The 15,787-nt window shown below is 39.7% G+C and overlaps 2 protein-coding genes across 7 annotated transcripts in view; one reads left to right on the top strand and one right to left on the bottom strand.

Moving 5' to 3' along the window:
- ARL6IP6 (ARF like GTPase 6 interacting protein 6) overlaps positions 1–2,821 on the bottom strand; it is a gene marked incomplete at both ends in the record, with an annotated part of 33,151 nt that extends 30,330 nt beyond the window's left edge. For both annotated transcript variants that reach the window (XM_079710064.1, XM_079710065.1), the window contains 2 exons: positions 854–907; positions 2,422–2,821. In XM_079710064.1, the coding sequence (XP_079566190.1) occupies positions 854–907; positions 2,422–2,821 (454 nt within the window). The remainder of the gene's footprint in view (positions 1–853; positions 908–2,421) is intronic.
- Positions 2,822–3,822: 1,001 nt separating this feature from the next.
- PRPF40A (pre-mRNA processing factor 40 homolog A) overlaps positions 3,823–15,787 on the top strand; it is a gene marked incomplete at its 5' end in the record, with an annotated part of 55,511 nt that continues 43,546 nt past the window's right edge. For 4 of the 5 annotated variants that reach the window (XM_079710737.1, XM_079710735.1, XM_079710734.1 and 1 more), the window contains 2 exons: positions 3,823–4,224; positions 5,367–5,498. In XM_079710737.1, the coding sequence (XP_079566863.1) occupies positions 3,823–4,224; positions 5,367–5,498 (534 nt within the window). Of the gene's footprint in view, positions 4,225–5,366; positions 5,499–6,891; positions 6,972–15,787 lie in introns of all 5 variants that reach the window. The other variant, XM_079710738.1, reaches the window with a different exon arrangement.

Below are 15,787 nucleotides of genomic sequence, written 5' to 3'. Positions count from 1 at the left end.
CTAAGTTGTTTGTAATTTGAAGATAAAGGTTCCCCTTCTGCAAAATCAGGTGAACTGTACCTTGTATCACCATGAGGACCTTAGCCTTGAGGAGGCAGTTTAAATAGGTTAGCTAAGATTGGAGGAAGGAGCAACATGCGGCCTAGGATTGCAACCATTTCCCACCCACCCCCAACCCCAATTCAGAGTCGTCAGCCAAAGAAATTACAGCAAACAGGAGCAAAATATGCCAGACAGGTCAAGTTCCGAAGTCTTCATAATCATTTTGGCGCAGAGAGAAATAAAGATAAATAACAACTGAATTTTTCACTACAAACCTGTAAACTGCAGCATTCTACAGACATACTACAGAAACTCAGGTTGACTCTTTCCTAGTCATGATTAACCTAAGTATGCCCAATGATTTTCATATTTCTTGAAAAACCAAGTTGCTTATAAGGGGATCTGAACTTAAACTTCTCATGAGGTCTGCTTAAGATGTTATCTTTGTTAAGTTTGTGAGGTAAGGTTTTTTTGTTTGTTTTAATTCCTGGGAAGAAGTGTAGAGAGACTTTTCCAAAAGGTAACTAAGAAACGTTAAGTATTCTCTAGGTCTTTGTTACATACAGTTGTATTCAAAATGTATTCCTAGTATGTCTGGTATACATACATATACACACGGAGATACCCCCATACACATGTAAAAAGAAAATCTAACAAAAGTTACCACACACAAATGCAAATGAAAAACAGTAAAACAAAATTGCACAGGGAATATATTAAGTATTTAACCAAAATTCTGTATAGTTTAAGCATAATCTAGAAAAACAAAAGTGAGCTCAAAAATCAAATCAAGTGACAATAAAGTCCATACCTAACAGTCCAGTGTGTGCATCATCTTCGTTCTTCAAATTTTCAGCATGTAACTCTGTAAGTACAAAAAGGGCTTGGGTAAAAAAGACGATTTTATAATTTGAAGAGTAACTCAAAGGCCAGAAAGGCATTGTGGAGTTGTGGAAAGCGCTCTGGAGCCCGAAACAACTGGGTTCAAATTCTGATTCCATTTACTAGCTAAGTGACCTTCAGTAAGCAAATAAGATGTCTTTATGAGTCAACTGCCATGTATATAAAATGGGAATTTTTATTCCCTAGACATTTTATGTAATGCGAATTACTAGGTTTTGAGTTCATCTCCTTTCTCCACCCTCCAAAATAAGCACAGCTCAATGTGTTCTGCAATGTACTTCAACTTACCAGGTTTTGTGACTTTATGAACAAAGGCAATCTCAGAGCAAAAGAATTAAACTACCTACAAGACAAAACTCTGAGTTGCTTTGAAAAAATGGGGGAGGGAAGTGATAGAAGAATGAAACATTGGCACCCGAATATTTAACATTGACAATTTACACCCAATATCATTGTATGAAGAGGTAAAGCGCTCACGTTAACTTGCCAATCTGTCTTGTGCATGAAAATCAAGCATGGTAAAGTGTTAGATGCCATGTACAGCCCACTAGGGGCTTGGAAGCAATGAGGAAAAATAAAAACTGGAATTAAATAGATTTAATTCTACTTAGTGAAGTAAAATACTCGAGTGGCAATGTGTTGGGTGCTTTTCATACAACAAACTAAGGTATTTTTTTCTTGTTTAAATTTTTCTTTTTTCAATAACTTAACCAAAGTCACACACCACTGAGAACTGAAATTTAAACTGAGGTCTGACTCTTTCCACTGCAACGTAAGATACCCAACCACATAATACATCTGTATAAGCTTTGGAAAACCTTTCAAGGCACATCTCTTTCTATTCCAACCTGACCAATATTTCAACTTAAGACGCGGAAAATAACACCATTAATCAGAGAAAGAACCTACTATCTTGCTCCTGCAACAGAACTTCACCACTACACTAGGTTGCAAACCTAATTCAAAACCCAAGAGTGTCTATTTTACCTATGCATGTATAAATTTGGGTTGTGGGATGGAAATCCTTGTCCTTCAGCAATTCAACGTGTACAGAGGAATCGGTGGATTGTACATCTTTAACCATTTGTGGATTAAACTCTTTGAACGTGTATAGCCTAATAATTACACTTTGCACTGTCTTCCTTTAATGACGGTTGTTTTGCATTTTGCTTGATTTTGCCAATATTTTACCGCAAGTGTTAAACGACTTTAAGATATTTTTTCTTCCAGACTGCCCACTTATCAAGACCCTTTCTTAAAATGGGTCTCCTGATCACGGACCAAGGTCCTCTACCTTTAAGAAAAGAGAAGACAAGGGAGAAGATCAAAGAAAGGTGCGGACGAGGACTCCGGATGAAAGTGGCTACCAGCTTGCCGGCCTTTGATGGAGCGAGGGCGACGAAGGGGAGAGCCACGTCCAGGCTCAACTAAAGTAGACTCTGGACACACTTTCAAGGCCCGGGCTTCATTCCGTACCTTTTACGATCAGGTAGGTGATGGCGAGAAGGAAGGCGAGGAGGATGGCAAACAGCAGCGAACAGAGAACTGAGAGGACCTGGACCGGCCAGCGCCGGGCTTGGGGTCTGCCGCCCGCATCCGCCGAGAAAATGCCATTGCGTTTATCGGGCAGGGCGGGAGACCCGTCCCCATCTGGCCGGAGTAGCGAGTCCTTTCTAGGTGCCGATGACGCCCCGGCCGAGAACTCCGCCCGCAGGTCACGGGCCACTCGGTTGCATCCCTCCTCCTCGTCGACTTCACCCTCACCCCAGCTGTCTCTCTGAGTGAAAGCGGAAAACGCCGGTTGAGCAAAAGGGACAGCAGTGCCTAGACGGCGGCGAGAAAGGGCTGAGCGCCTCCCACTCTCCACGAACGACATGGCGGGAAAGACAGTCAGGTCCGCAGAGGTCAAGCGTCGCCCACCTGCCCCGCCCCGCGGTCGCAGCAGCCAATCAGCGGCCAGGCCTTCCACGGCCTCCACCACTTGGCCCTGGCGCGCAGGGGTGCACAAGGGTCCGTGGCTGGGCGAGGGAAGTGCCGTGGGGCCCGAGAAAAGGCTGGGCGCCCCCGGACCAAAGCATGACCCTCAAGTAGTACGAAGGAAGGCGCGCAGTGAAGTGCACGGGGAGAGACAAGCCGAGGCCCAAGGCAGTCGAGTGTCCTCTCCCTGCTATGCTTACTCCGGGCCAGCGATCTCCGCCACCGCCGCGTCACCTCCATGCAAGCTCGCGCCCCGGCCGCCCCAAAGCCGCACCTCCCCAACGCTCGGTCCTAGCGCCCGCCCATGCCCCTCTAATACACATTCCGAACCTATTTGCTTTCTCTCTTCTTCCCCTCTACGCCTGCACTCGCCCCGGCTTCCCTCATTAACGGCAGCTCAGCTCGCCGCGCCCTCGCCTCCCTTAACTGCCCGTTCCTCCTTCCCTGTCGCATTGTTCTCCCCGCCCCTACCACAACTTCCCTCCACACCGCCCGGCACGCCTCCTCCCCCCACCCCGGCGCGCGCTCGCCAGCTGGTGCGTACTGAGCTCGAACCCGCTCCTCACGACCCCTCCTCTCGCCTTCCCCACCCCCTCCCTCCACCTCGAGCCCCGCGCGCCCGCGCGTCCAGCCCCGGCCACCGCTAACGCTAGAAGCTGCTTACTCCACCCCCACCCCACCCTACCCCACCCCCGGCGGCCTCAGGTTTGTGGGGCGTACGTGACTCGGGCGGGGGGTGAAGGTGGCAGGCCCCCACTGTCCCACCCCCTACGGGGTGAGGCTGTCTAAGTTCGGGAAGCTGGGACACAGTTGCCTTCCCTTCCCCGGGGGAAGTTGGTGGAGTTTTTCCGGCAGAGGAGTCGGCGCAGAAACTTCCTCCGTCCCCCTATTCCCCCCTCCATGCAGGCGACGCCGAGTGAGGCTGAGGCTGGGGGCGAATCGCCGAAGAGCTGCGTGTCGGCGGCGCAGTCTGATTGGACAGCGGGGAAGCCTGTCAGCTTATTGGCCCCGCTGATCCCGCCCCGTAGCGCAGGGCAGCCTTTAACCTTTAGCCCCAGTGGGCGCCAGCCACTCAGATCGCTTCTTGTTGGTATGTGTAGCGGCAGTGGCCGCCGGCGGAGCAGTCTGAGTCCGACGATGAGGCCGGGGACAGGAGCCGAGCGTGGAGGCCTCATGGTGAGTGAAATGGAGAGCCATCCTCCCTCGCGGGGTCCCGGGGACGGGGAGCGGAGATTGTCCGGCTCAAGCCTCTGCTCCAGCTCTTGGGTCTCTGCTGACGGCTTCCTGAGGAGACGGCCCTCGGTAAGGGATCGGTGGGGCAGGGGAAAAGCGGCACAATGAAAAACGGAGTCAGAGACAGGAAGCTTTCTCCAGAAGGAGGAGAAGATGAGAGTGGACGAAGGAAGAGCTCGAGATGGTGGGATATGTTCCGAGGGAGAGAAATAGGAGGGCGGGGATGCACAAAGGAAAGGAAGTGGGACCGTGGAAGTTCCCAGTGGGTTTGGCCTAGGCAGATGCGCGGTGGAGGTGCTGGGCCCTAGGCGGGGTGAGCGTTTTGGAGAGGTAGGCCCGATTAAGCAGGCGGGGGGAAGGCGGAGACTTGATTCGGTAGACTTTAACAGAGGCTGCCAGAATTTCTTCACTAGTAGTAGTGTTGTCTGCAGCGGGGGGACAGCTGGGAGAATTGGCAGGAGATAATTTCCTGCTTTTAAGACCTGTAACAATGGACACACAGGTAAAGAAAGTAGTTGTCTTACAAAAGCGCGTTAAGATGGATGAATTAGTTGTGTGCATTTAGTGTCCGTGAGTGACAGACCTCATTCTTTGGGTTTTTTGTTTTGTTTTGTGTTTTGCAGGAGTAACTTAGCTGTGTTAGAGATTCTCTTAGGAAATAGTATGTTTGCTTGTTAGGAGGGGAGTGTCCCCGGGTATCCAATACTGTTTGTTTTGTGTAAGACCAGCCCTCATCTGAGTTAATTGGGTAAATTCAGCGTTTTAAAGCTTAAAATCATCTTAGAAATGAATTTAAGAATAAATGAAGTTATAAAATAAAAATAGTTGACTATCTGATATCTGTGTGAAGTAGGACAAAGTTGTGGTTTTCACCATAACAGTTAAGTTGGCCTTCACATGCATTTCCTCCCAGTTTAGCAAGCCAGTTGGTAATTGATTAAATCAGCATGCTTAAAAAAAAACAAACTACGAATTAGAAGTCCAGTGATGATTTTAATTTTTTCCATTTTGTTCTGAAATTTGGTCAGGTGCAAGCTCATAAATACTGGTGTTGTACATTTTATTTAAGACAAGAAAGTATAAACTAACCCAGTAATTGAATCACACATTAGCCAGATATTATGTCATACATATAACTGATTTGTAGAAATCAGATTTTTGAGAAGCATTTATTGGTACTTGCTAATTTTTAAATTGTCCCTCTTTTTCAGATGGGGCACCCTGGCATGCATTATGCCCCAATGGGAATGCATCCTATGGGTCAGAGAGCGAATATGCCTCCTGTACCTCATGGAATGATGCCGCAAATGATGCCCCCAATGGGAGGACCACCAATGGGACAAGTAAGAATGTTTTGTTTTGTATTTCTTTGTTTACTTTTGCCCGTGGTATTCTTGTGTCAAAGAATTTCAAAATCTGGGTCAGTACTTACAGCTGTTTAAGTTTCAGTTTATGCCAGAATAGTGTTTTTAAGTGAAATGTTGTATAATCATGAGAGTAACCAAATTTTGGGTGTAATGAAAGATCTGTATAAGAAATTTACTTTCTACAGCAACAAAATTGAGTTGTTTTTGTTTTGTTTTGTTTAATTTAAAAGTAGCAAAGTACATGTAGGCTTTTTAGTTTAATGATTTTCCCCCCAAGTATGTCAATTGAAGTAAATATGCTATGTCAGTATAATTTTTGTTGGTGGACCTTGTACATGCATAGAATCTGAAAACAGCAGTTGTTTAGGCCTTTGGCTTAGGATTAATTTTATTCCTGAAAAAGCTTCCGTGTGTGTGTGTGTGTGTGTGTGTGTGTGTGTGTGCGCGTGCGCGCGCGCGCGCAATGGGGGTGGAGGTGGGAAGGTTCTACTCTGATTTGGTTCTTCATAGGACGGTGCCAAATAGGTAGTTTATTTTCCACTTATACTATTTTGTTTTTTTGGTTTTTTTAATGATTATTGCTTCTGCACTTCTGCTTTTGAGCTGTCCCTTCCATCTCCAGCATAAATTGTAAACATTTTGTGGGAGTGATTTGGACCAAAACGTTTTAATGCTGACTCAACGAGTTCAATAGAACTTAATTCCTAGAAAAACATCCAAGAAAGGTAACAGGTTCAGTTACCGTAAATAATTTTATGCCCCCTGTTAGGTTCTATAATACACATATCCTTTGGTGGCTGGGGTCTTTCCATTTAGTGTTTCAATAAATCATCAAGTATTTAGGCTAACAAAATATTTTGGAAAACCAGTCAATTAGGTATGATCTTTCTGCCAGTTGGGGGCATCATGTGCTTTGATAATCATTGAAGCCTTGATGGTTTGAATTATTGGTGAAATTGTAGTGGAGAAAGGAGCTCGCTCTGTGTGTGTGTGTGTTTTTTTTTTTTAAGAATAGAAGGGCTTAATGTCAAGTGGTTTTCTTCTTTTTTATTTAAGGTATTTAAGAGTATAGCCCTTAATTTTGTATAAAAAGCTTTATTCAAAGGTACCAGGCCCAAAAGATTCTGCCTGTAGGAGTTCTTTAAATAAAAGAACTATTTATTCTGTTATTCTAGGATAACACAAATTTTAAAACTCCCTAGGTGATGGAGAAACAACTCTGATTCCTCTTCTGTTTCTTTCCATCTCTAAGCAGCAAGGAGCTCTTCTTGTTTTCTCAGTAGAGCTGCTCTAACTAGATAATGAGCTTTAAAAAATATTTATTCTTTAAATGCTCTGGTTCTTATTTAAAATTAGTTTCTTTCCACAGAAAGATAAAATAAAACAATTTGCTACTGCCAGATGCTTCTCTCTTTTCTGGGGCCTTCTGTTTCCATTGGGCCAATCAAGGTAAGTTTTGCAAGGGATTGACCTGCTTACCCTTGCTGTATTGGTGCTGTTGCACTACCAAAACCAAGATACCAGCTAGTCATTTTGAGTAAAATGCAGATTTTATTTTTTAAGTACTCATGTATCTCATTGACATAAGCTGGTCACAGTTTGCTTTATGGCCCTTTCTCTTTAGCTCTGTAGTGACCATCTTCCTAGTAAGGTTATTTGCTACTTGGTACACATCCATTCATATACTCTTAATTTTACCTTGTGGTTTTCTTCTGCTTCTTTCCTAGACCAGTATATGCTATGTGCCTTTGAGCGTACCTGACTATTTAGATGTTTAGAAGTCTCTCTCTGTTGGCTCCTGTTAGGATAATGATTGAGTGACTTAAGAACACAGCTCTGAGGAACTCAAGAGAATCCCCATTTTTTCCGCCTTAGATTATTCCTTTTTTTCCTCTTGATATCTAACAAATGTGGGGCCCAAGTCTTGGTAAAACAAATTCTTGTTTTAGCTTTGATAACAGAGTGGAAGGGCATGGATAATATAAACAGTCATGTATTCAGAAATCTAGTTTAAAGCCCTATAAACAACTACCTTAAAATAAAAGTTGATAATTCGCAAACTTGATCCTTTTTTCTGCATCATGTCTTCTGTCTACCCGCCCTCAGAAGTATAAGTGAGCAGTAAGTGGTCAGAAGATAATGAGAAGAAGCAGGGTGCCTATATAGCTCACTGCAGTGACACAAAGTTGGTAGGGTTCTGTCATCCAATTTTAAAAAGTTAATTCACAAATTCTTTAGACTTTGCAACTGAAGGTTATGGAACCTTCATGTATATTGCCTAGTTCACATTAAGATCTCATTCTGGGACCAGCTGAGGACTAAAATTGGTGGCAGTCTTACTTGCTAAGTGATTGTGGTCTTTGGGATGTTACTGAACATGACATGAAATTTTAAAACTTGTTTGTAAAATAATACGCAGACTGGACATAACAGTCTACAGAAGCCGGAGTTTGTACTTTTTGAAATGCAGCAAATGATTTAGATTAGAGGAGTAGCATGTTTTGTTTTAGTTCATGAGATAACCTAGAATGCCTTTTTAGAATTTAGGATGAATCTATTAGTAGTAATAGATATTTGGAAATTATCAAATAGGTCTTAATAATATTCTTTCAAGTTTATCCTGTAGGTTAAACTTGCCTTTCTTATTGTACATTAACTTCAGATGGGAAAGTTGTGCTTCTACTTTTACAGAGTTATAGGATCTTACAGTTGGAAGGGACCTTACAAGTTCATAAATGTTAATGATAAAATAATTTTCCTGCTTGGTGGCAGTAGAGATTTGTATTAAGATATAATTATGTATGAAGCTGTCTTCTTTCTCTGTGTGTATTGTAAATAATGTTTTGCTTTAAAATATTTTCGCGTCTTATTCTTTTGTCTTTTCTACAACATAAACCATCCTTATCACAGGCGATTTGGCCTTCACTTAAGCCCAAGAGAGTCTTCCTGCCTGACTTTTTTTTCTTTCTTTAATTCTTAATTTTCTTCTTCTTTTAATGAGAAGAGTAGAGTAAAAGAATTAAGGTCCCTTTCAGCTCTAACAACCTATGATTCAATTTAGATCATTTGATAAGGATAGGTGATATGTATAAGATTTTATGGGTTGATATGCAAGTAAAAATAGGAAATTCTTTTAGTAATGCCTCCCTAATTCTAATTATTCAGTATTTTTTTCTTGTTGCCTTTGTTCAATAAACTGATAAATGAATAATTCCTCTTTAAAAATAAGTCAGATTTTCATGTTCTTGTACTGAGTAAGGCAGGTTTTTATAGACCTTATTTCTATTCCTGCTGCTATCTGAGCTTAAGTCATTACACTCTCATGCCTAGGATACTCTTTACAACTTTTGAGCTGGTTTTCTTGCTTCAAGCTTGTCCCCAAAAAAACTCTTTTTAGATTTCAATGAGTTATCTCCTTGCCCTAGAACTTCCACTGTTTTTCTGTGCCTATAGCGTAATATCTACGTTCCACAATTTTAACTTTCAGTTATCTCCCATAGTATATAATTCAGAGCACGATTCTAAGCTGCATGTCTTCACATTCCCTAATATGAACGCGGGCTGGTCTTTTCGTGGTATTTTGAGTAACTATATTAGTTCATGACCAAGCTTGTGCTGTTTTTCTTGCTCTCCTGCCCCCCAGCTCTCTACTACCATGAACTTTCCTTTATTTACCTAAATTCTGCCAGTTCAAGTCCTGCCTTCTCCAAGAGGTCCTCAGCAATATATTTTCCCAGCATATACCTCCCCTTCAGATTATTAAAATAAAATCCTATGTAATCCGCCCATAACTCTTACTATTTCACTTATTTTAGCACTTGTTTTGTTTTATTATGGTTTATTTGCTTTGCCTTTCCAACAGTTGTAAGTTCTTAGGGGGCAGGGGCTATGTTCTGAACTTTTAAGAAGTCTATAGGTGCTGAGCACAGTTCTTGGCACATCATGGGTGCTCAGTAAATTACTTGTTGAATGAATGAAACAAACGCAGATACTCTTTCCTACAATATAAGCCAGAAAGTTAGTCATTGTTACATGTGACTTTTCAGCGGTTACTTATGACTTCACACTGTTACCACTTATTCTTGTTTTTAGGGTCTGCCTCTACTGTTGATTTTTCATTTGACAAAAATGGAAGATAAATAAGATGAAATAAGTAATTTCTGTTTGAGGAATAAAACTAAAGAACTTACTTCCATTTACTTTAAATTACGGGCAAATGGATTTCTGTCTATATGACTTCATTGGTGATCATCTCTTTAAGTTTTACCAGATTTTTCCATACCCTAGGGAGAAATGAGGATTTGGAATATAGGCCTTCCAGAGAAATCCAATATATTCATTGGTATCTTAGATTTATCTCACTGATTTGATAAATTCATATGCTGTTGTTGCTTGTGAGTTATCCTCACTTTTGCGTGTTACAGGATCCTTGCCATTGAATTGGACATTAGCCAGTGAAAAAGAGATTTTTTTTTAGGTTATCTGCTCGTAGATTGTTGAATCTAGGTAACTTTTTTTATGCATTTATATTGCCTAGGTGAGTGCATTTTAAAACATAGACTAACCCATACCTAATGTGTTGGTATAACTTTTGGGCTGTGTATATGGTTAGATTTTGATAGGTTTTAGTTTCGTTATCTTTAGATAGCAACTCATTTAAATATGAACTCATCTATTCAAAAACTTCAGCTAGAGTAGTATTTCTGAGTATATCTGGATTACTTGGAGAGATGTAAAAAGACCATGTCACTTTGGAAGAATGAACTGTACCCCTCCACCCCTTTGAGATTCTCAGGGTGCAGTATTTTCTAAAGATGCTAAGAGGTCTTGCAGAAGCCTTTTAAAACTTGTTACTTAGAATTTTTCGGTTTTAGTTGGCCATCTCCCCTCCCACACTTCCACAGTCTACCTTACCCCCCTGTTACCTGTTTATTTTGCTTTGTCTAGCACATTGCATAGGATTAACATTGCCTGTAATTAACATTTTGCGAGAAAAGCTGAATTGGGACCATTTACCCATTTAGTCTGCTCTTCAGGAGAAAAGGGCAATGTGAAAACCAGTATTAACACACATAAATGTAGCAGCTCATAGAGTTGTAGAGTGCAACAAATGTATTCATTAATGGTGGAATCAGAAAGGAAAGAAAAAAAAAAGGGACTTCCCTGGCAGTCCAGTGGTTAAGATATCACTCAGGGGGCACGGGTTCCATCCCTGGTGGGGGAACTAAGATCCTGCATGCCGCGCAGCCTGGTCAAAAAAAGAAAAGAAAAGATCTCAACCGGTTAACCTGTTGGCTTTTGATTGGGTTTGTTAGAAATGTTGATGACATGACTTCCAGTCATTATCAAGTGGTATATCAGTAGATAGTACACATTTGGCATCTACTTGTACCCATAGCTATGTACTAGAGCTTTTGTTTGTTTTTCTACCTAGAGAAATAATTGGCCTAAGTTGTGAAGGTTTGTAAGTTGGAATGAGTAGATATACACTGTCTCATTTGAAGTTGTCATTAGTCTTTCATTCTTATTTCCTATTTCCATATCTTCATATTTCCATATCTTCATATTTCCATTGTCAGGTCAATTTAGCCAATAGACTTTGCCCATTTTCGTCAATAGACATTTAAGCCTCTTCTTGACTGTGTATTAGTACAAAGATGAACACTTTATATACCATGCACTCAGGGAACTTACAGGTATCACTCAGATGCCTGGCCACACTGTTTTCTCATCTTTTAACTGCTGATTTGACTGTCACGATACTTGTAGACATTCGAATATTTAGTGAAGATGAATCTTTTATATTTGTTTTCTTTTTCTCCCTGGTCAAGTCATCATGTTTCTTCTACTTATTAAAAAAAGTTAAGTATAGTTAGCAGTTACTAAAGATGTGGTATTTTGCATGACAGGCTTGAAAGAAAATCTCCTTCTATCTGCTTCTTTCTTACTTGGGGCACTACACTCAAAGTGGAAATCTGAATCTTCTCCAAATCTGAGTGTTGCTGTTAGCCATGTCTCTTAAAGGACTAAACATGCCAGCAAGTGAGAACTGAGTTGAAATATAGTTTGCTTTATCTTAGGCTTTCATTTTTTTTAAAAAACAAAATTTTCATCTCATTTATCTTAGACTTTTTTTTTTAACAAAATTCTCAAATCTTATTTATTAGCTCCTGATCTGTTTGGGTTAAGATTTTTTTAATTACCTTTTGATTAATGAATGAGCATTAAGTTTCTGTTTGAGAACGTGGGCTTGGTATACTTTCTTTGGTCATTGGGTATCAAGAAAGTTGTTAATTCTCTGAAAGATGATTTTTTTTAAGATCATTACATATCTATGATTATATATTTGTTGAATATAATAGAAAATTACCCTCTCTTTCCTTATACAGAAATAAGGACTAGTCATAAAGTTGTCTACTACAAGTGTTTGAGTCTCTGCTATGTCTATGTAACTGTCTTCTGTACAGGTAATACTTACATAAATTAAACATGCTCTTTTCCTAAAGGTGCCCACAATTGAGAAGGAGCTAAAAATTTTCATATGGACAAATATTTAATGATTTAGCTAGATATAATACTGAATCTAGTTTAAAGGAATTGGGGAAGAAGATAGTAATAGTCTTGTGTTTTTCTGTACTTGTGTTCTAGAGGGCTCATGTCCAAAAGGAGGTTTAGATGATTTTTAGAGTAAGTTTTATAAAATCTTTAATTCTCTATGACTTGAGACACCACAATTTGTGTGTGTATCCCCACTATATTTAGAGCTTTTTAAAAATCAAGTGATACAATTCATTTTTATTCAGCTCCTTTTCTAAGTTTTTGTGTCACATATCAACACCCAGTGATTTTCTTTTTATATTTTCTGTACCCTTATTTAAGAAGTTTGGGGTTTAGCAAGAGACAGTGGACTAAATAATTTAAACTATTTATTTGCCTTTTTTTTTTCACATAGTTTTGTTTTTTAAGGTTTCAGGGAATACAACTGTGATACCTAATCTGTGTTAGAATTATAATTTTTATCATCATGTTTGTATATAACTGATTCATATACCCTATTGAATTTGATCTTCCTGACTGAAAAGTGGATTGGCTAGATAGATGTCCAGTTTATAGATAGGAATAGGAAGGCCTAGAGAGTTGAGTGAATTGTAAAGCGACATTGAAGAGCCAGCACTAAATGTAATCCTTAATCTGGGATTGACTTCTCATTACGTGTGTTGATTCCTACTGAAGGTGATGGTTTTACAGTATTTACTAGATGCCTTTAAAGAACCAAAGTGCCTAACTAACAGTTAGGGAATAGATGAGAGAAGGGGCAACATGAGAGATACTTTCATTACATGAGTTGAAGGAGAGCAGTGGTAATAAAACAGCTTTCATTTATTGAGCACTGTTCTAAGTGCCTGTGTGTATTCATGTATCATTCCATTTAATCCCTATAACAGTCCTATCAGATGAGTACTATTTTTCCCCATGTTGCAGGTGAGGAAATTGAGGGTTAAGTAAAGTTGCCCAAGATCACATAACTGGTGAGTGGTCAACTGGGGTAGGAATTCTGGCAGTCTGATTCCAGAGTATACTCAATAGCTGTACTAGGCTGCTTCCCTGTATAGCAGTATGAGATTATGCCATGTTACACCTCCTTAGAATTTGAAGTAATAGTGTATACTTCAGTGAATTATAAAGTCTCCAGGTTGAGAGAATTTAGCAAACTAAATAATTTTGAATACTGGCAGTTGACTTATTAAATGGTAAGGTTCTACTCCCTGTGGGAGCAGTTTGTGCAAATATTGTCTATTTTTTATCTAAATGTTTCTTATATAAGAAAATGACATGTTTTGAGTTTATATATAACTGTAGATGAAGAGGAAGTAAGGTTAAATGATTGTCCCAAAATTCAGCCACTTTGGGTTGTTAAGGACATGCTTTAAACAGGTATTTCCATTTATTTCCAATTGAATGAATATTTAGTTACATTCAAAGATGTAGTTTTTGCATTTATTAAAAACAATTTTTTGCATTCATTTATGTATTTGTTTATAAGGTAAGTTAGTGGTGTAGGGAATAGTTGTTTTTAAACACTGTGTGCTTAATGTTAATAGCCTCTGTAGAGTGTATTTGTGGAATTGACCTTAGCACATTTAAAAGGAACCAAGTATAAAGGCAAGAATCAAACTTTTTAGGTAATCAATTTGTAGCTACAGGTTGGCAGCAAGAGTGATTTTTAAAAATCAACCAAATTCGGGCTTCCCTGGTGGCGCAGTGGTTGAGAGTCCGCCTGCCGATGCAGGGGACATGCCTTCGTGCCCTGGTCTGGGAGGATCCCACATGCCACGGAGCGGCTGGGCCCGTGAGCCATGGCCGCTGAGCCTGCGCGTCTGGAGCCTGTGCTCCGCAACGGGAGAGGCCACAACAGTGAGAGGCCTGCGTACCACCAAAAAAAAAAAAAAAATCAACCAAATTCAAGAGTTAATATTTAGACAAAAAATTGGTTAGATTGTGATTTCTTTCCAGCAGGAAAAACTTCAGGAAATAATTACGAAGAAAAGAACTTTTGAGGTGCCCACATGAAGATGTACACTTTTGTTTTCATATCCTAATAAAATTGGGCTAATTTACATTTTGTATAACTAATTTGCTGTAGCACTGATAGGATTGCTTTTATTACTGTACCTTTTTTTATAATTCAGATATCTAGAGTGATCAATGAATCATGCTTGTTTTTATCTAACATTAGACATTTTCTAAACTGGGATGCTAAGAATGACTGAGCGGATTGTGTGGTGCTCCCTAGTTTTTACTCATTTTTAATTTTCTTCAAATGGGTGACTCTCAGAATTTTCAAGAGATTCTTCTTGATTTAACTTTTATCATTAAAAGAAGAGAAATAGAAACATATCACACAAATCGTTGGCCACTCTGAATAAAGCATATCAAGTTGTATATCTGAGTTACTTTTTAAAGGTGCCAAAGTGTCCATTAAATTTAGATGTTTAATATTTTAGGCAATTTAGCTTACATCTCACATACATGTCTTTCACCCTTAACCATTCTTTCTCTGTCTCCTAACAACTGAAATGCTTAATTACAGCACTTAATATATTTGCCAAAGTAGCTTAAATGGAAATTTATGAAGCTCTACAAGGTTATTGTAATTTTATAGCGTGCTTCACAATAAGCTTAGTATGAGCTACCACTTTGTAGCTTTAAGAATGATCTGGCTTGTGGAATTTATTGTGGCATTACTGTAGCAACTATGTTAAGAATTTGTCCCTGTAACCATTTTGAACCAACATCCTGTTTTCATTGAATTTAAGATGTCATCATTGATGAGACACTCCATTATATTAGGTGCCCTGCGTGGGAAAAAACAAATGAGAAGTCTACGAATAAAGCTGGGATGCCAAAGGGCTATTCCCTCCGTGTGAAGCAAGAAGTAAATCTGCTATGGAAAAAAGGACAGCAAAGTAACTTGAATGTCTCAACTTTGTTTATTGGGCAAAAGGAGGGAAAAATCACTTCTGAGGATTTAAACCACACGCCAATTCTCTCATAAACTTGCAGCCTGTATTCCCATTATCAGTGTGGTGTTAAAACAAGTAAATAAATAACTTAGAAATTTTTAATGGTCTCAGGTTGATGGTGCTGCCAAGTGACTGGCTGAAGTCAACACAAATCCTCTGAAAGAATTCAACTTCAGTCAGACGGGTTGACACATGCATCTCCATATTAGGTGTATCCTAGAATTAATGAAAAATGGAAATCATAACATTTCCACAAAAGATTCCTCAGGCTTTGGGAAACAGGCCAAATTCTTGTAATAGCTTTTCATAAAAACATAGTATTTATATTTTTGTTCTTTGGTTTCATGTTAATAACATCACAGTTTTGCTTTAGAATTATCTATTTACTTTTAGAATATTCGGTTGTACATAATTTAAGAATCTTGCCAATTTTCGTCAGGTTGAACAAGCTTAACTAGTTGCTACCCCTCAGAATTTACAGAGATACAGAGGGAGAATTTAGCTTTTTATTTGACATTAAATCTCATTATATAACTGATGCCATGAGTTCTAGTCTAAAGGCAAATTTTTGAGATGTTTTAAAATTTGAAGTGTGGGAAGAACAATTGAGAGAACTCTGTCAAATTCTGTTCTTTAACTATTTTCAAATATTGTTTGCTGTGTCATTGCCTGGTCTAGTAAACATTTGTTATATGTAAGCTCTTTTGTGCTTTGGTTTTGGATGGGCTTTGATCACTGTCT

Source organism: Hyperoodon ampullatus (assembly GCF_949752795.1).
Source record: "Hyperoodon ampullatus genome assembly, chromosome: 8".
Taxonomy (NCBI): Eukaryota; Metazoa; Chordata; class Mammalia; order Artiodactyla; family Ziphiidae; genus Hyperoodon; species Hyperoodon ampullatus.
The sequence above is the reverse complement of the archived record's forward strand: the minus strand, read 5'-3'. Positions and strand labels throughout refer to the sequence as shown.